At 38.6% G+C, this 21550-nt stretch overlaps 1 protein-coding gene across 2 annotated transcripts in view; it reads left to right on the top strand.

Annotated features, from left to right (window-relative positions):
* chrm2a (cholinergic receptor, muscarinic 2a) overlaps positions 1–21550 on the top strand; it is a 71768-nt gene that overhangs the window by 16596 nt on the left and 33622 nt on the right. For both annotated transcript variants that reach the window (XM_055020336.1, XM_055020337.1), the window contains exon 2: positions 13792–13942. In XM_055020336.1, coding sequence (XP_054876311.1) covers positions 13934–13942 — 9 coding nt within the window. In that variant the 5' untranslated portion in view covers positions 13792–13933. The remainder of the gene's footprint in view (positions 1–13791; positions 13943–21550) is intronic.

Below are 21550 nucleotides of genomic sequence, written 5' to 3'. Positions count from 1 at the left end.
TGCCGGCCGGTGATTCATCTGGTCACCTCGTTTTCCCCTCACTTCCCACACTGGCATCCATCATTCACTCTTCCATATTCCCTCCCTCTGCTTTATCATTCCGCTTATCCTATAGCCTTGCCCCTCTCATCTTCCCATCTCCCCTCTGCTCTCCATGTTTGGTCTCTATCTCTGGAGCGGTAATGGTGTGGTTCACCAAGCCAGGCCTCGATAATGAAGCTGCTGTCCTAGAAAAGCCATGTTAATGTGGACCGTGGGATCAGATTGTGCAGCAAGATGCAGACAAGTGACAAATGGATGCATCAGCTTGAGCCAGTGGAGTCAAATAAATAATAGGGAGAGAACTCGAAATGAGACTTGGGAGCTAAAATGATTTGCAGACTGATTAGTGTCACAAAAACAAAAAAACTAATTTACTCATCAGGGAATTTCTGATGGAGCTGTTTTCATGTTTGCTGTAAATATGCAACTAGAATGAGCATCGTAGGACATGTCCAACTGCTGTAGTACAGCGTGTTAATAATAAGGAAAGTAAAATGCCGGATCCCCAAAGTATCAGCCCATTCATCTGATTGTCAGCAACACTGACAAGCTGTCTGCCTGCTCCTACTCTGCCACTCTGACCTCCATTGACCCCCATGGTCTGATCTGACAGGAAGAGATGTGCTCTGTTCATGAAGAGGTGTGTGCGTCTGTCCGTCGGCCGAGTGCGGATTGGCGTGCCAATGACCCAGGTTGACGTACATAGAAGAAGAAGAGGAGATTCCCAATTCTGTTGTTCCCACGTTCCTGCTGTCAGTCTCGGCCTATCCAAAGACCGCTGAGCAGCCGTGCATGTCTTGCCCCCATTGCAGAGGTAGTTGCTATCTTCTTTGCCCACTCATGTCTCTGTAACTAAATGTATAATCAATTGTAAGTGCTTTGAAACTGAATTAGGGCTGTTGGAAATGCAGCTCCTAAGGCAAACCCTAATGCAAAGCTCCACCATAATGGCTGCTTGGAAAACTACGTCCTTTTAGGGGGTTTTCACATTTTATTCCATTACAGCCACAAATGCTATTGCAATTCATTGGGATTTCATGTCAAGGACCAACATAAAATAGGAAACTCTGAAGTGGAATAAAAATGATACACACATTTTCAGATATTATTACAAATGAATATCTGAAAAGAGTGATGTGCATTTCTATTCACCCCTCTCACTCTGACTAAATGCCACCCAGAGCAACTAACTGGCTTCAGAAGTCACTCAATTAGCAAATAGTCTATCTGTGAGTAATTTAATGTCAGTATAAATCCAGCTGTTTGTTGAAAGGCTTTGGGGATTTGTTAAAGCCTTCATGACCAAACAGCATCATGAAAACCAAAGAACACAGCAGACAAGTCAGGGAGAAAGTTGCAAAGAAATTCACCATAAACGTAGGTTGTAAAGTAATACTTCAACTTCTGTACATCCATCATCTGAAGACAAAGATTACCAAGACATGATTGTCTACCTAAACTGATAAGCACAAGAATGGCATTCATCAGAAAAGCAGGCGAGAGTCCCAGTGTAAAGACACACACCTCACATAGATTAAATTGAAAAGACAAACTAGTTCTGCATTCCACAAATGGAAGTGTGGCTAGAACAAATATAAATTGTTCAAAAAATTGTCCTGTTTCAAACTTAAGTCGACCAAGAGACGCAGCAAACGTGAGGATAAAATGCTGACGTCAGAATAGAACAAAATCAGTCGAGTGAATTAAAGTTTGTGTTGCACCATAAGAAATGTGGAGAGATTCAAAAGGTAATAACACCTGAACTAAGAATTTTTAGCCTGGCATTCATGTTTGCACATAGATTTGTTTATTTTGAATGGTGCTTTATCCAAACAGCTCTCAGGATTGGTTCCTAAGCAGCATATAAATGTGTATTGACCATTTAATTCAGTATTGACTTGCTGAAACCACTCTTAAGTCTGCAGATGTACTCCACTTGGACCTCGCTCTGTGTTTTGGTTAGTTAAAGCAAATGCTCTGAGATGTACATGTTCCACTCCAAAGTCATAGGAGGTGATAATGTGTTGGCTTCTGAAATGTTGCCTCAGGAAAGAAGAAAAGCAAAACACACACGCTGCAGTTGCTTTGTGTATGTTTTCACTAAGAGACAAGTTATCCAAATCAAGGAATGGGTAGATTTCTCCTCACCGTATTTATGATTGTTTTCCAATTTTCTCTGTTGTGTTTTGGCTACCATTTCACCGGAAGTCTTAATGTCTCCTTTGGCGCCGACAGTCACAGAATCTGGGCCGTGTGTGGATTTTACTGCTGCCCGATCCGGCAAAATTTACTGTACTTCACTTAGACTTTTTGTTACAGCAGACTGCGAGGTGTGAATTTATCTTTTATTTGCAAGTGCACTGCAAAGTGTCAACTGATATTCCGAAAAGTGGATAGTTTGGTTAGCAACTGTTTGCATTTTAAGGCAAAACATTATAAGAAATGTCATGAAAGGAATTGCTGGTAATTTCCTAAAATAAACCAATACATTTATATTTATGAATTGTTGCTAAACTTTTCAGGTTCATTCTTAACATTTTAAGGAGAAAATAACCTAAGTAGAAGTTGCACCCAAGTGTGGTACCAGCTGCCGTGAGCCCAAAATGACATCCAGCTTTTTCCAGCTGCTGCCTTGGATTCCAGATGTCTTTGTTTGAAATGTAAGAAGGATCAGCAATATTTTACTGTTTAAAACAAAGGAGGGGAGGGGCAGAGAAGCAATCCCAGAACCGCAACTATTACTCGGTCCTGGACAGTTTCCAAAAAAACAAAACAAAAAACATTTAAAGCGTTGTGCACCGGTTTTGTGATTATTCACATCAAAACACTCAAATGAACACAGAACAACTGAAGCCAATAGCTAATGGTGGTGAAAAAAGAAATGAAACTTGCTGATGCAGAAATGCAGCACGCTGCAAAATGAAGACAATTTTTGGGGACATGAAAAAGAAATGCCAGCCAGGAGCATCGTCCTAAATTCTGTATGCAGACTTCGCCATCTCTGTCTCAGCGGTTCACTCTCACAAGAGCTGGCAACCTAGTTATTATGAAAGCAAATGTAAGAAAGCCCAATCAAATGCAATCCAGACATATGAAACTTATATTATAGGAAACTATATATAAAACATTAACCTGAATAGATGAACATATTTAGAAAATTAGGATGAATGTTTTCAATTGAGCCAACATTTCTGTGTTAAAATGTATTTGGTTTTATTTGTTGCCTTCAAAGTAAAGGGGACTAAATCCAAACACATTTCTCACTTTTTTCATTCACAACAGCACAACGCTGCCACCATTTTGTTTTTATGTGTTAATCTATTACGTGAAATCTAAACAAATTACAGTACACTGTAAATTCTAGCTGAAAAGTGATAACATTTTCAACTAACCCCAGTTTGAAGTTCATAGCTTCTGCATATTTTATCAGACCTTTGGCTTCAATGGGAATGCTTTATTCTAAACCTGGCCGACACATAGGTAACATTTTATTGTTGACTCATTTTATAGATATAATGAAGAACCAGGAATGAACAATTGAGTAGCAGTTTGCTTGGCAGTGAAGCACGAAACGTGGATCGGAGCGGCCCGTCGTTCCACGGCATCCGCAGCCTAGAGAGCTGCATCCGTCATGCAAAGATCATCTCCACCCTGTCGCTTTGAAGTAATAGTTCAGATCTGCTGTGGCAACACGGCTTCAGCCACACCACTTTCTACCTCAGAAAAACACAAGCATGAAAAGGTTCTGCTCCTCTGGAGCTGCTTACTGTATATACGTCCCTGTGCAAGGGGAATGTAAAATGTTATGAAACCAGGTGTAACATGACCAAGTCAATCAGCTACTCGGTCACCCATAATTCTTTTTAGCAAGTGGCTTTTCATACAGGAGAGGTACTTAACCCACAGCGGCTCAATGTAAAATGTCAGTGGGTGCAGAAAGAATTAATTGAAAAAGGCAAAATGTCAAATGGATAATGCTGATTTTCTCTTTTCAAAGTATAGTTAATTTATTATAATGTAATCTTTATGGTAAAAAAATACTGACTGTTCCACTAACATCCATTCCACTCATTTACTGTAACCAAACTCCAGAGATTCATTGTGTCCCTTCACTTGCCCACGTTCATAATTTATGACTCAATTCTCGCACAAAGCCCAACCGACTCCCAGTGGAGTCTTACAGGCGCTTTTTGTCTTTGCTGTCTCCAAGTTTGTTCTCTTCTTTTGTGGACTGGATATTTCTGAGTGCTGCTCAGACACATGGCAGGAAAATCCTGTATTCATCCAGGCAAACATGTCTTTGGGATTAACATTTTGCGTTCAACAGAAAGATGGTCACAAATGCAGGAAAACAAACAAATAAATTGTAGCAGAAGCTGCTGGGAGCTAATATCTGGCGATTTAAAAGCCAAACTATGTATATATGAAAACCAAAAGCAGCAGTAGCTGCGCAAAAGTTTGTTAATACTCCCCAATGTCAAAAAATTTGTGTCAAACCACTATTTCGGTGTCTCTTTTAAATAAGAAATGCAATAAAAATCATGTGTTTATAAGATTTTCTACATGATAAGCCATTAAAACACACCAGTCCTTGTACCACTTCCTGTCTTCTTCTTCGTATTTCCCATCTGTAGTAAAATCCGGTTGTTGATCACATTTGAAAATGCCAAAAGAAAAAAAAATCCTATTCTGTAAAGATGTGAAATTGGCCTGAAATTTATTTTCAGAATGTTAGTTTGCGCTCTTCTATGGTCAATGAAAACAAAGCTACAGATAATATCAAAATCAGTTACACTGAGTGAATTTAGCTTACATTTCCCAAAGCGATCACTTCTGACAATTTCACATCCTTTTGTACTTTTTTCCAGCCTGTGAACATTGCATATATAAATGCCTTTTCTTCTTGCAGAGGTTCATTAAGTTCCTGCAGGTTGTACTGTGTATTAGTTACATATAATTACATAGACAAGGAGGTACTGAAACAAGCCAATTCTGTTCTGAAGTGAATCATCAACTTTATAATTTCAAATGAGATGATTTCCAAGTACAAAGCAGATGATTTATTAGAAGCATTTTTTTTTAAATGAAATTGAACTAGAAAATGGCTTTGCTGAAAAAAATGGAAGGGAAATTTTTTTTCGCAGGTTTTGGATGGATGGATTGAAATGGTTCATTAGTTATTACCACTGATACCAGAAACAAGGTCTGAGTTAGGTTATGGAGCACAAGTTTTCGATTTTCTATTTTGAAAGGTTGTCTCTTAGAGAAATGAAAATACACAGTGAAAATGGCATCCGACAAATACTAACATGCTTATGGCTCAGAGTAAGAAGGGGAAATAGAAGAAAGGAGAGCAAGAAAGCCAGGAAGAGTGACCAATAACCTAGTTAGAAAATCAGCATGCAAGCACTTCGTCTTTTTCTTCTGGTAGCAGCAGGTCTGTGTGCCATCCAACAGGCAGCGGGAATGTTTATTTTCAATCATGACTAATTTATAATAAAGCCATTTGAGCGCCAGAATGTTCTCTGTTCTTCTAAAACCTGAAATCTGCTGACAATAAATTGTAGGTAAGCTCTGGTTAAGACTTCACTCAGCTCCTATTCAGCATGACCGCCTCAACTTGTTTAAAGGTAGCAACAAAATAAGATCACCGATAAGGAAAGCTCATCAATCAGGGTCATTGTAAGACACATGCCGTCTATTTTCCTTCCCAAGAGTCTTCACTCCTTTGAAAAAAGAAACTCACAGTCAGTTTAGAACAAATATCTGTTTGGGGGAAACGCCGCTGCATGCTTTCATAAAACCAGCTGCCTGAACACAATGCGTGGTCAAATGTTGAAGTTATCAGTGGAGTGCAGGAGTGAAGGAGCCCCTCCACCACTTTCCTCTATTCATACCTGCTCTGAAGGATTTCGGCTCACCGGCAAAAGACTTCTGTGACAACCATTCTGCTGGGATGAGATAAAATGTAACGCTGGAAAAAGAAAAAAAGTTAAATAATCAATTCCAAAGAACCGCCTGGGTATTAATCTAGAGCAGACCACAGAATGGTGCCGCCAAGGGGATTGCAAGATGATTTGCAGCGGGATTTCTGAGATGATTCACGGCCTGTAAAAAGCTACAATGTTCTTTAAAATTATTTCTTTTTACTTCATTGTTCAACTTGTGCAATTACAGATGAGCCCTGAGGCTTTTTAAGTGAAACAACTGTGAAAAGAAAGAACTTGTTAGCCTCCAATTCAGCTAGAAACTCTTGTGCTGGACTAACAAGCACATATTTAGTTTCACCATTATTGAGACAGAAGTTCTCTCATTTAGCACAAGGCTAAAATAGATTTTATAGTGCCGTTTAAGTGGAATCTATTCAGCAACAATATAAAAATGGCATGGTGCATCCCTGAAGCGAGTAGACTTTAGCATAGTGACAAGACAACCACTTGGGGGTTAATTATACACTGACCTTAAAGGAAGAAAAAGGCAAGACAGACATTTATTTTTGAAAAAAATATATATATAGCTATTTATCACAACTGTTTTGTTTTTTAAGGCTTCACAAATCCAAGTTTATTGTTCTATTTGTTATTATAACTTCCTTGAAGTCAGGATTTTACACCCAAACTTTACAATCTAAAATAGAATGTAAGAACCATAGCAAAAAAAAAAGTTATTGCAAAAATGTTTTGCTTATGAAGGTTTGTATCCTATTTAATCTTTTTCAATTCCAATATAAATGTTGCCTCAGTTTCTGAAGCTGCATTTTAATCAGCTTGTCCAGTGGATTAATTTAATTAGGGCTTAATTTTATCAAACCGTCAGTTAAGACCAGCATATAAATTTTAACTGCATGTTCCTATAAAACATGTTCACCCCCTTGGACAATTTATCCTCTTTGACAATTTCATAAATTAATCATGAGCAACATTTTTTTGGCAAAACTTTAAAGTGCGACCAAAAAACACAAACATATTCCTACAAAATAATCAGAAATGAAAAAAATATGTGACATAAAATAAGTGATTGCATAAATATTCATCCACTTTAAGGTGACTGGCTTAATTCATCAGAGGTCCAGCCAGTTGATGGTGGTGGTCTCACAATGAGTGGAATGGATTTTACCTGAGTGGAGTGAATGTGTCTCAAGTGATTGTAGTATGCAGACAGATGTCTGGAATATGCATTCACTGCATGGTTAATCAGGAGTCCTGGCTGCCATTACAGCATAAAGACATCAGAACCCTCCATCTATTCATTACAGGCACTGCACCAACTTAGGATTAAAAGAATATGAAAGGATTGCATCTTTACAAGCACAGAATGCTTAATAGTAGTTTTTTTTTTTTTTAAATCCACCAGTGATGTACCAAAAGATCTGAAAATGTAACACTGTAACTCTAACAAAAGACAAACACAGAAAGGAAACCAGTGGAAGTAAATACTACTACACCTTTCTGCCGATAATGGCTCTGCTCCTTTTCAATAAAACCTAGCAGCAGTTGTTGTTTTGATGCCTAAAAAGCCTCTGCACTGCGATAAGTGCTGAAGTGCTGCAATTTGGCAAATGCTGGGGAAGTAAAACTTTAATACAAAACGACTGAGTTAAAAATGGCATTTATGATTTATTTAGCATGTAGTTAGTTTGCACAACAGCCTTTGTTAAGAAGCAGCAGAACATTTGCTGAGAGAACTCAGAGAGTTTGAATGTGTTGGAGATTTTCTCTTAGCCACACAGTGTCATATTGAAGCTCAGATATAAAAATGGTAGAAACCAAAACCTTCTTTTGAGTAGTTAATGGAAATTATTATTATTCCACCAAGTCTTGTTTATTTCCTACTTAAATTTTCCTATTTAAACAAACTTATTTCCTCATTTCAATTATTTTATTAAGTTCAGATTTGTTTCATTCCCCCCCTTTTTTGCAGTAAAGTCTCTTGCAAAGCCTCTTTTTGATGCTCTCGGTTTTCCAGTATATTACCAGACATGCATGACTCTAACCTTCAGTGGCACTATATGAAAAGGTCCAGTCAGTCGTCTGCAGGATTATTGTTAAATCAAAGAACTGTTGAGTTTCATCTGATCCCCGTTTCTTGGGGGCATTTTACTGTGAACCTTTTATCTAAGCAAGTCTTGCTTTGATCCCTGCCTCTGTCTAATATGAGCCTGCCTGTTCTCAGAAGTCTTGCTCTGTTTACTTTGAAACATTGCCCTGCACTTTTTTCTTGCAGAAATAATTCTCCTCCTTTGATAGAATTTTGTCCTTGACCAGAAGGAAGATGAACTATAGATTTAAGGAATTGTCTGTGGATTCCTAAAGAAAAATAAATGATATTTTGACCATTTTCTCTTAGCCTTTTGACAAAATTAAACTTCTTTACATATTATATTAGTGTTTTTCTTGCAATTTGACATTTAGTTTAAATCTGTGTACACAGGTCAAGCTGGGTCATAAGGGGAAATTAGTAAGACGGTATTGCTAATTTAATATTTAGTCTCCTACGGAAAACTGCTGTGATAAAAATACAGTGAAACTGTTTGACTTCCAGTTGCACTGACATGTACATAGACTTTTTGAGACAAGTAAAAGTGACATTTTTGTCTAGAGATGTAGAATAATAATGTTCTCGTGACCCAAGATGAGATGGTGCGCATCTGTTCGGCTTTTATTTTTAAATAAATGAAAGAGGAGATGAAACAATGGGATTGTTGAACAAAGCTGGTGCATCTAGAGGTGAAGTTAAAATGAGCTGGCAGAATCAAAAACAAATCCAGTCAGCAAGAGATGCAGGTAAATGCACTGTGGAGGAAGAACTGAGGATGATGGTTCCACTGGGAAACCCTATGCAAGCTCATAAAAACTGTTCACACAAAGGGAATACTCTCATAAACATTGATAATTGATACAGTTAATGGGGGAATAACAGTAGTTGCTGCTCCTTTAAAGAGCTTTTTGCTTCCAGTCAGTCCAAATTATTTAGTATTCAGTATGTTGTCCTTTCTGTTTAATTTGATCAGGAGAGCTGAACACAGTTTGGACAAGTTTGCATTATAAATAAAAGTAACCAAAGTGTTGGTGATAATGGATAAAATATTATCCCCCACTTGCAAACATCATTATTTCATTTTTACTAAGATTTTGGACCAAAACTAATTTTCTTACATACAATTAGACTGCAAGTAATTCCCCTCTTTTTGTGTAAAAACGTAATTTGGCCACAATGAGCATTAAAATTTTCTTCTTAATTTAGTGTAGGATCCACTTGTCTTCGGGACTCGGTTCAAACTCCCTTTTTCGTTTTGCCTCCGAGGTTCCAGAAGTAATTTATCACAGCTGATACCGCAAGTCTGTTTCATGGCACGAGGACGGTCTTCTGTTCTCAAGAGAAAAGGAAAGTGTGAGTAGCGACACTTTCACAAAGGATGTAATAACATTCACAACACCGAACAAAAATGAAACGTCTACTTTTAAACTGACCTGCAAAAGTTTCCATCCTCAAACTGAAATTTTTAGATTACAAAGACAAGCCTTGGTGTATTATACTGGAAATTTTTGCAAACATTATTTAAAAAAAAAAAAAAAAATCTTGGAGGAGGGCCTGGAGAAGACATCAGTGGAGGTTTACCATGAACCCAGCTACAATATAGAGGTTTACAACAAAGCTTATCCTTGTGTTTGAATGGCCTAGTCAAAGTTTGACTCTGAATCCAACTGTTTCAGCTTTCTATTGGTTTTATAGTATCTCAGCAAATCCAGAAATTGGTGTGGAGTAAGAACAAATAACAGATTTAAAAGAATGATTTATGACACTTCCTTAAGTTTGAGTTGTGAGGACAAAACCCTTCAAGCAATTCATCAAAATTCACTTTCATTCAAAGCCGAATAATGAGACTTGTAAGCTCAGAGTTGCTGTATTGGGACATAATGTTCAGAACTGCTGGGGGGAAAGGACAAGAGGAAGATATCGCTGAACAAATTCTGATTTAATTCCTCGTCGCTCTGGTTTGAGGTTAAACAGATCCACTAATCTCTCGCTTGTTCATTTGAGGCTGTGAATCCATATGTGGATTACCTGGAGCGTTCAAGCAAAACGTCTTCAAATGTCAACGCACTAAAAACATGAGTGATAACCATAATATTCAAGATATTGATTTAATGCCAATTTTGTGTTGGTGTTTAGATTTCTTGTCACAAGAAGAAATATAGAAGAAGATCCTGTTCAATCCGCAATATTGGAACCATAATTCCCAGACACTCCAAAGAGACCCAGAAGCAGCAGAGCATTGATGCATCGACTCTTACATGGGCAGCCGCTCAGACGGTTACATAATTGAGATTTTTTTTTTATCCAGACACACGTCCTCCTGCTGGGATGTTAGCTGGGAGCAGATAATGAAAAGCCAGAACCGATGTCCACTGAGATCTATGACCAGGTCCAGGCTTGTATCAGCAACCCCTCCAGGCTCCTGTCATGATGCTGATGTTGCAATAAAGCAGCGGCCCACTCTCAAACGGCGGAGGGGGGCAAAGCAGTTGCAGTCAAGAGACAAAGACTACGAGGAAACTGCATTACAGACGCTCCCTTTGGAGTTTTAAAAATGGAAACAGTGGAAGGCCCGTGTTATTGCCCACGCTCTCGATGAGCTCTCTCCAAAGCGCTTTCGACAGTTCGCAGCAGTGTGAACATGTTTTTGTTATTAGACGGTTAAAACGCCGCTCTTTGGGAGTTCCTTAAGAGATGCGGAAGTCATCATACATAAGACAGCAATTTCACAGAGGAGTATTCTGAGGTGAAGTTGTGATATGTGAAATAAAAAAAAATGCTAGGACCGGTTTCTGTGGATATCACATAGAGCTAGCGAACACCTTTCCTCATTTTCCATTATCTGCATGCTACGTCCTTCTGCTCAGCTCTCTGCTTAATGGACTTGTATTAGATTTCTATGCACAAAAATGTGACATATTTATTAATAAATATCCAGAAATATAGCTGAATCTTAGTTTTGCCTACATCCAAATAAAAATCTAACTACTTCTAAGCCCCATTTTCACCCAAGATATTACTTTTGAGAGAGTTATTGAGATATTGCTTCAATATTTAAATAAGTTCTTTCCTCGTTTAAATTATTTTATGAAGTGCACCAGTCCCTCCTGCAGCAAAACACATCCACTTGATCACACCTGTGTGTTTCAGAGTGGATTGTGTTTTTAAGCTTCCTTTTCTCCTAAATGTAATTTTATTTTCATCCAACCATAAATATATCTACAAATACTAAGCTCTTTATCCAAACTGCACTGGGAGACATTCCTCCAGTTATTAAGATCTTTGTCCAATCTACTATCTGGCCTTTATATTATTTTTGGATGAGTAGCTTCTTCCTGTCTGAGCACAAACTCAACATTCAGTTAAATACTAAAATGTTTAAAAGGTTAAAATATATATATATATATATATAAAAGAACAGAAACAAAACTAATAAAGCATTTCTCTCTCATTTTTTTTCTCTCCCAGAAACATTGAAGGTATAAAACATTTTCAGCAAGCTTGTTAGCATGCTCCTCACCAAATACTTAGTGCTCTTTAGTGTTGACAGTCCACAGCACAGACTGGACACTTTATTAAATAAGACCTCCTCTCCCCAGAGGCCCTCCTAGTAGGAGATTAAGGTGATAGAGTGCAGATAAAGACAGACGCTCGGGCCTGGCTGTGCCATCTGAGAGCAGTTTGTTTTTTTTTCCTAAACTTGATCTTATGTTTTCCCTGACCATCACACACACACACTAAATCCAGAGTAAATCCACTGCTTACAGCACAGAAGATACTCATCTCAGTCCGTGCTACCCAACAGCCAATCGGTCTGCAGGATATCTATGAGAATTAGGAGTAAATTCAACACATTCGGCCATGAGGGAATTAATAGTCGGCTGGAAAAGGAGATTTAAATCTGAAGCTTCCTATTAGATATTTTAAGTGCTTATCTTTTGAAAACTTTATGAATAATTTTCATCATCTTGCAACAGAATTGCTGGGAGCTTCTACATCATCCTCCTACATGATTAAAACTCTGAAGTACACTTACGTTTATGCAGCGTCTGATCAGGCTGGCAGCTGAGGGATAATAAATGAATTAGCCCGCCAGAGACAAAGATTATTAATCAAATTTTGTCTAAGAGGAAATCATATGGACAATGTGCGGTCTACCTCTGTGATATTAAAGTTAAGTTCTTGAAAGTCTGAATTGTACCGGCGCTAAACAATTTATTTAACATTATTTACGCATGTTTTTATTTGTGTGCTGTAACTTTTTTACTTTTTCGACCACCCAGTTGTGAGTTACATTGTGTAAAGAGCCAACAGCTCCTCTGCCTACACAGAGCAACATGTCATGAGAAGTTATCATGTCAGCAGATCTGTTCGCCAGCACAGGCCAGCACTGTGTAGCCTCAGGGTTCGGGATTTATCCCATTATCACCTGCTCCTGTCTCTCCCTCCTCAGCTTTGGCACAACTTATTTCTCAGTTTGAGCTCAAAAGCAGCTGCAACACCAATTGATTACTTGTTTGTTGGGTCTGTTTGCTAGCTGTGTTTTTAAAAACATGTCAAAGATTTATGAAGCTCTTGCAAATGACTTAAAATAGCTCTAATACATCAACATCGCCTGTTGGTGCTTCCTCTGTGAAGACGGAGGGCTGCAACTCTCCGGCATAACAGTGGGTGGCTGTTTCCCATCATGCATGGTGTGTGCTTACAGTGAACCTGGCCTACAAGTGAAAGCTTTCACATTAAACTTGCAGTATATTGAGAGCACGATTATATTTAGGAAACATTGACTCAGTCACTGTAGAATATTGTGGCCATAGAAATATACACTAATGTTGTGTCACCAGTATGTGTATTAAAGGGATACTTTAGTACTTCATAATTTCATGCAGGAGGAATAAAATCACATTGAATAATAGTGGGGAAAGAATGGAGCCTTGAGGAATCCCACATTAGTTTTATTGGCTCAAATTTATTATTGCCCAAAAGCAAATTTTAAAAAATTGTCAAATACAATCTTAACCATCTGGATCTGCATCAGAAAGTCAAATCCTGCAGCATAATACTTTGTTTGGGTCAAGAAGATTGTTTGTTTTACAGACAACACTTTATATTTTTCACTGTCAATATTTATTTGTCGTCACTTTCTCTTAATTATTACCATATGTGTGTGTCTTTGCAAGCTAGATATGATTTTCTACATCTAATGAAATAAACTATTTCATCTATATACACTGTCTCTTTCTTTGTGCAATAATAAAACAATAAATTGCTTAAGTTATTAAAAAGTGTAAACCAATTTCAGTTTACATTTTGGCTGTGCAGCAATGTTCCTTTTGTTTTAAATCTATGTCTACCTGCTTATTTACATCGTCTAACTCATCCTGAATCCTTTCAGAAAATGTAATTAACTACAACTGCATTTCTAGAGTTGTGTTCCACGGTTCCCTTAATGAAAGTGCTTTTTGTAATCATCTGTGAGACAGATGATGCAATTCCTACTTTTTGCCCTCTCAGAATTGTCGTACTTCACCGTGTCCTCGTTTCTCGTGTTTATAGTAGGCTGAACTAACCATCTGCTGGCTGTTTATTATTCAGAGGCTAAGATAAAAGAGCGGTATCAACCTTTTCATCTAAATTTCAGTAAGAGCTGATAAGGTAGCACTAACGTCCATGTGTCCATTGCTCATGCTGCTTTATCTCCTTTTCTCATAGTGGCCATGGCTATTAACCATGCGGCTGGAGCCAGATACGCCCATCGTTTCCGTCTGTCAGAGAAAAGTCTCTATGGTGCTACTCGCAGCCCAGGCCCTCTGAATATGCCAGCGAAGCACAAGAAAATCCTGCGGACTGCTTAATGCTCTCTGTAAGTACAAACGCTGCACAGCAACAGCCTGTTTACTCATGACACTCAGACCAAGTCAAGTCAACCTCATCTTTATTTTTTAATTGAATCTTTCCCAATTAGGCTCTTATTTCTCAAAAACATTTAAGGCATCCACAACATCTCTACTTATACAATCATGCACGATTTTAGTTCTAAAATAGCAGCATGTTTTTGATGATGAATAATCTTTGCTTCAATGACTCTCTTAATTTGAAGAGTCATGGATGTAGTTTTGTACTTCAGCTTCTTTCCCTCCAATTCTGCTCTTTTATGCACTTAGCCTGTCAATGGTTTCCTGGAATCACTATTGTGTCACATCAACCTGGCACTTTAAAGCTGTTACAAGAGCTCATCCCTATCAGTAGATGCAAATGAGCTTTTTATCATTAGATGTGAAAGTGGGGTGGAAATCCTAAAGGTTCATTATGTGCTAAACAGAGCCAAAGCTTGATATGAGAATGCAACTGATGCATTCTCATATCAGATATTTTTTTTTACTAATAACTTTCTTCCAGAAAACATGCCAAATTGCTGCTTACCACTCAGGCCAGACTATGTAATGTTTTAGGTAGAGATTTTCATCCTGAGTGCTGTTAAAATGAGTGTAATATTCCCAATATAACATAAACTAATAAAGCAAGCAGCTCCAGAAACATTTTGTTACGCTCTCTCTGGAGGTCAGCTGGGGCCTCTCCCAAAGTTCTGCTTTAATTAGTCAGTTGATGGTTCAGAGATCTGCTTGTACTTATTTTAAGAAGAGCCAAACATTTCCAGTGGGAAAACATTTCAAAACTGTTACTTGCTGATGTTAGCAAGTGAAAGTGGAAAAGTCCTGCAAGCAAACAAGCTATTTTAGACTAGCCGGGTGTGGTTTTCACTGGCGTATGGGGGATAAGACTCCCTTATCAATTTGGGTTTTGTTACATTCACGGTTTCTGCATAACAACTTGCATATTAAAAAAAACACCAGAAAGAAAAATAGTCCCTGTAAAAGCTAGAATGGAGTATGCCGAGAACATTTCTAGTGATGTATATTCTTATGACTGCTTTCAAAATCAACAGGTTCCTTTGATGCTGATATTAATTTGCAAAAAAAAGGACTTTATTTCTTCCAGCCTGGATCGTTTAGCATTTTTGCATAGCTGACATGACATAAATATGTTTCTGACACTGTGCATCAGGTTCAGATGTTTCAAAAGCCATCAGATCAGATGTCACTTTGCTACACCAGACAATCTCTGCAGACAAAAAGCAACACCATGTATAGCTATGAGCAAACACTTGATATGAACAACCTCACTTCTCACTGGAGGATCGTGTCGCGTGTGGACTTTATCAGCACATGTGGCATCTGCACGTACACACACACACACACACACTCTCGCACCACTGTTTGATGCTGTTCCACCAACAACACTGTCAAGAGCGCTCCCTCTTCATCATACCGATGCTGTCCAGAGTCATATCTCAAATGGAGCTGCTGCTCTTTGAACTGAGATTTTATGTAGATGTGTGTGTGTGGCAGTGTTTTTTTTTTCTCACTGCATATTTATGTCTCATTTGCAGTAGACTTAATGTCACTTGTGTACGTGTCGTTGAATCTGAGTGAAAAGATTAACCTAATTTTTTTACCATATTTATATGTATATTTTTCCAATGATAGCCCAATGAACTGTTTGGCCAGAACAGCGTCCAGCAAACAGAAACTCCCGGCAAAGGCTAACACAAGAGAGCAGTGCCTGCATATGAAGGGAAGAGTGGAGAGAAAACAGTCAGAAACTATGATGGGGCTAAGTACTCAAGAGAAGAGACACAGAAATGTCTCAGAAAAGGTTCACTGCACACTCACTCTTTATCTGGTGGCCAATGCATATGCTCCATTTCACCAAACATCAGCCTGTTGCAGCATGAGGGAGCTAAGTACGCTCCTGGAATTGATAAATATACATGTCCTAAATCTCCAGGGCAATTAATACAATTGTTTTCTGAGCCAAGCTCCTGAATTCAACTCAGTCGCCGCTCTCTACAGGCTTCTTGGATGTTAAGGTGCATTAATTTTCAGGTCTGTTAGTCAGAGGTTTGTTTTTATGGATTGGCGCTCTCTTGAAGTCAACAAGGATTCTTTGGGATTTCTCCTCACTGATGTACAAAGCTTCTGGGAGGTGTATTTGTTGCAGGAGAAACATGTTCAAAAACATAAAACTATATTGGGCAAATTGAAGAAAATGCGCTTCGAATTCTCTTTGTACCTCTTCAGAAATATTCTAGTCCACCTTTCACAGCAGTCACCAACAGTCAGATTAGATGGAAAATGTAATTTCCTTCTAATTCACCATTATCCGCCCTTCTCTCTTAGTCTTTTTCATTAAACGTTAGTGAAATACCATGAAGTCTGTAGCTGGAGTGTGGAAAAACTTCAAACTGTCTAATTACTTCTGAAAGGCATACATTTCATTTCTGTTTTCTTGCTTTGCTGCTCCCGCAGAGTTTGTTATTGTCTTCAGTAAATTGCAAAGCATTTAATTCTTCCTCACTTTTTTTGTTGTTGTTGTTGCCTCTGCTGATGTGTTTGAGCTTCCAGTCAAATATTGATCAAAACGTTCAGACCCGGTGTGAGGAGAGAGATGTAGTGAGGGCGAGGGGCTGATATTCACAGGCATTCGGTTGGTGGGGAAACGGTATTGATCGCATTTAAAGTGACAAGATCGAGGAGGCCCACTTTGACACGTTATCCCTGCTGCCGCCAACAGACAAAGCATGGCCCCGAGAAGCTGTCCCGATTGATTTCTGTGATCATGAATGACCCCAAACCCGCGAATCAGTCATGCAGCTCGAAAAATAAGTCACCAACTTTTCATAGCGCTGTGATAAGGACTGACAGCATATTTGATTTAAGAAGACAAGTAAATGCTACGGTAATGAATCGGCTTCGTGTACCATCCGACAAGCAGAGGAGTCCTCGCTGCTCGGGCAATTATACCCGGCGTGTGAAGCACACAAAGTGGTAGTTTATTTGAGACGGCAGGTATTGCAGGGCAAGTCGATTCAGGCATCTCTGGGATTTTGTTGTGCATAATTCAGCGATGAGGCATGAAGCTGATATAGCCTCCCCTGGTCTTATGATCATCCATCAGGTAAAATTGCTTTCTTCTAACATTAGGCTGTCAAAGGGAAATAACAAATGTAGCCATGCAGAGCAACACATGATTACAGGGTAATAATGTCCTGAGGTCAGAGGGAAGTGACCTGCTTCTCAGTAGCAAGTGAAAATATTCTGTGAATAAGACGGGGAGCCTTTGGAGAAATCCATCGTCTTTATCAGGCTGGCTGTCACTCAGGCTGTAAAATCTGTTTTTAATCCTCCATGTTTCATTAAACTAAAAACAGTGATTTTTAGGAAATTATTCAAGGCTGCCATATGAGGTGGAACCTTTTGACCACTAGTCCAAACCATCTTTTCCCCCTCAACATCCCGGTATCAGAGGGGCATTTGAATACTCACATTTGCTCTGATTGATATTGTGTAAATCCATCACTATAATCTTGCAGGAAATTGCACCGGCTTTTTCTTGGTGTAATCGAGATATGGGTGCACTTTCCCGGCAAGTTAGAAGTTAGAACGAGGAGGGAAATTAAAGAACGGCAAGACTGAAGGGAGGAAAGCGACTCCACCGCCACACAAAAAAAAAGAGAGAGCGAGAAATGATTGGGGAAATTATGATGCATTTTTGAATGGAAGGAAAGCACAAAAATTAATAAATAAATCAGATGCAGTCCCTGAATGAAGGAGAGAGGGGAAAAAAGGTCTGACAAGCTTCAGTGATTGCAGTTTCTTCCATCCCCGTGTTGCCTGCAGGTCCCTGATTCCATGGGTTGCATAGCCAATTACCCATGAAAATAAGATGGAAAAACTCGGCTGCGAATTATTAATACATACACAAAAAACAAGTACACTGGTCACAGAAATGGGGCAGCACTTGAAAAGACGGGTAGTAAATGAATTTTCATAATGGTGAATGGAAAGAATACAAGAGCGACAATAAACCAGGTAACAGCTTTATTGGAAATTACTTTTCTCCACCGAAGATTCAGATTGCCATAAAAGAAGGACCTATGCAGCTTATCTCAACAAGTACAATATTTGCACATGCAGTTACAGACGCGCTGATTGTATTGTGAGATCTTGGGCTTTGCGAGGAAGGACACAAAAGGATATTTGAATAAATAAAGATTACGAAATGGAGTGGCTGCCTCAGCAAAGTGGGGAACATTTTGTGTATGTCAAAGAGTTACCATGGACCTCTTGTATGCTTCACTGATTACTGCTTTTCTAGCCCAGTCTGCCAATTTAGATGAATCGCAATGTCTTGCTAGCTTTGATGAGGCCATATGTTGTTTTGTTGGTTATTTCATTGTATTTATTCATTTGCAGAGGTGGAGTATCAACAAACAAATTTTGTAAGGACAACCTCTGTAATCTTTACTGAAATACAATCACAGATAACATTTACACACTGTTTTCTTGCTCTCTAAGGCAGATCTGTTATTATACGATAGTGATTATCTATAGAGCAAACAATTCATAAATCATGTTTTCACAAGAGCTAAAATCCTCTGCAGCTTCACTGTATCTATAATCTATCATTTGTATGTTTTTTGTGAAATTAGTCAGCACAATGTCTGTGAAAGAAAATGACAAATGAGATGTGCAAAGCAGCTCATCCTCTAAAATGTCCTTTACTCTGAAACAGCACAGCTCATTTCCACTGTTTGCCAGCAAAACTGAAATAGTTTGCTAAAAGGCAGGTCTGTGTTTGACGAGTTCAATGTGACAGCAGCTTGTTCAGCCCTGGGTACCACAATCTGGGCTGCTGAACAAATAACACCCTGATGTGCAAATATACATGTATTGTACTATCTGTATGTTCTAGTACAAGTCCATCTATGATCATGTATTTTTGGGAGAGCTCTGACATCTTCAAAGTCAAGTAGACATGAAAATCAGCAGATTTTCAACCCTCCATTGCAATATTTTAGTTGAGTGTAACAACCTGTGTAGCGAGAATCTGACCCCTTATAGGTCATTTCCTTTCTTGCTTTTAATTAGGTTGTAAATGTCAACATATGAACTCTTCTCTTCCGCCATGTGCAGCATGGGTGAAGGACTGCTGTTTCTAAGCCTTTGTCACATGTTGACTCGGACAATTAGAGAATGTGGATGGCCCAAAGCTAAGGCCAAGAATAGCTACCTGAGGCGATCCTCACTTCCTGACCTTTATCACTCCCTGAGTGCATTGCAACAGAAGTGGCAAAGGCTTGTCGTGGCAACCAGCAGTTAGGACTATATCACCTGGTAATTATGGCCATGTGAGTTTCCATTGCAAAAATCTTGATATAACAATAGCCTGAAACTGCTGTGACATGATTAACCAAGTTTGAATTGTCATCAGTCTGTTTTCATTGTGCTTTCAGCTGGAAATGCGTTGCCTAATCCTGCTTCATCCACGCATGTAGACCAATGCATTTTGCATTTTCCCAGATCTGTGTGAATTGTGTTGCAACAAATCCAATGAATAGGTTACAAAAGCAATGGAATTTATTAATGTCATATATTTCCCTTTTTGTTAGAAAAACAATAAAAGCATCACTATACAAGATGGTAACACAAGAAGAACACAATGATGGTTCTCAAATGGGAAAACAATACAGTACATTATATTAATTACACAATTAATAAACCCAGTATGATCACTCTGAGTGATCATACTGGGTTTACTGTGCTTTAAAAATATGAAACACTGACTCCAGTGTAGCTTCATTTATAATGTTCATATGCAATTTTTGAGCAGCTCTAGTTTGGTCAGCTGTGGTGCAACGGCGATGATAATATACACTTTTCATTATGTCTTGTTGCTTCATAATAGATTCTCTTCAGCTCTGCTCTTAAATTGATTGGTGGGGATGAGGAAAGAGGAAAAAAAATCACAACTGGCAGTTGCTGCTACCAGAATTTTGAAGACAGTTTGTCCTCTCTCAAGTTTCCAAAGTGGAATCCGACTAATACAGGTGGTGGCCAAAACTGATCCTCAAGGGCCGATATGCTGCATGTTTTAGTTCTTTCCTTAGTCCAACCCACCTGAGTTTAATAACATTGTTAGACTCTGTAGAACTTTGGCATGTTCAGGAGGTAGTTGGACCTACTGGCCAAAGACAGCTGGAAATACGCGTTGATGACAGAACAATGACAGACTGCACAAGTATAGCTTATTTTAAATGGTTGCCAGAAAAAGCCTATTTTCCTGAAAGGAAAATTGCTGCACAAATTACCACAGATTCAGGCTGAATCTGAATCAGGAGACTTAGGGAACAATACTTTTTGGACAGGAGGAATTACAATAGAGATGTTTGGCCATAGTGCGCAGTGCCATGTTTGTGGGGAAAACACAAACTCTGCATCTAGGCACATATAATTCATACAAGCTGTCACCATGAAGGGCACCTTGAAGTTACTGAGATCCCTGAGCATGACATCCTCTGTTTGACAGCAAGCTGGATCATGCAGCAGGACAATCCTGAGCATACCACCAAACCTAACAGAGTGGCTAAAAAGGAAAAGAGTCCACACTCAGATTAACAATTTGGCAGAACCTTAAAAAGGAAACTCACACCTGAATGAAAAAGGCAATATTGTTGATCAAATTTCAGTCGGTGTGATGTGACAAATGTCTTTTTCTTTTGGCCCTGTTTATATCTGTAAAATAAATTTACCAGACATCAAACCAGACACCTCCAATGTTCAGAGCCAGTCCTGTGAGAAATCCTCCATGAGCATCAACAAGAAGACGACATTAGCAGCCCATCAATGTGCACTGCATTCTTGTACTATAATGACAAAAGGTATTATGCTCATACACAATTTGCCTGCAGGGGAGTTAAGAATCACATAATGTGTGACTAGTCATCTGAGCATTAGCAGTAGGAAGAAAATAAGGTTGCTGTCTCAGATCATTACCATTCACAGGGGCTATTATCAGTCAAATAGATGTTCTCAGGAAGAGGCACACATTACATTTCAGTGTACATACATTATGTATACTATACATATATAAAAACAACCAAAAATCATTTACTTCCAGCCAATGGTAGAAGCAACCCATTTACAAATTTGAAATGGGTAACTTTCCAAACAGCATTATTTGCATACATGTTGCAGGAAGTTGGTATGTGAGTAAAGTGTAAAAATGCAATTTTCTGCTCTACAAGAACTTGATATCAGAGTGCGTGCCACTCCAGTTGTAATTGCACTGCTGCCGACAAACCCTACAATTTTTTACTGTTGGTGGTAAAGATTTTAATTTGCTTTTTAAAATGGGTCAAACCTCAGTTGAAAAGACAGTTTTTCTTCAAAGTTTGTTTTCATGAATAAGAAGTTTTACATTTTTCCGTCTTCCTTTTTTTTCCTCTCAAATCAAGACTAAAGAGCATTTGTGTGCCTGATATGCTAGTTACAGAGTCATTGTCAATTGAGAAAGAATATTTTATAGAAAGAAAACAATCTCTGAAAGTATGACACATAAATCACAAATA

The sequence above is a fragment of the Poeciliopsis prolifica genome, unplaced genomic scaffold, assembly GCF_027474105.1.
Source record: "Poeciliopsis prolifica strain line A6 unplaced genomic scaffold, Auburn_PproV2 SCAFFOLD067, whole genome shotgun sequence".
Lineage (NCBI taxonomy): Eukaryota > Metazoa > Chordata > Actinopteri > Cyprinodontiformes > Poeciliidae > Poeciliopsis > Poeciliopsis prolifica.
The sequence above is the reverse complement of the archived record's forward strand: the minus strand, read 5'-3'. Positions and strand labels throughout refer to the sequence as shown.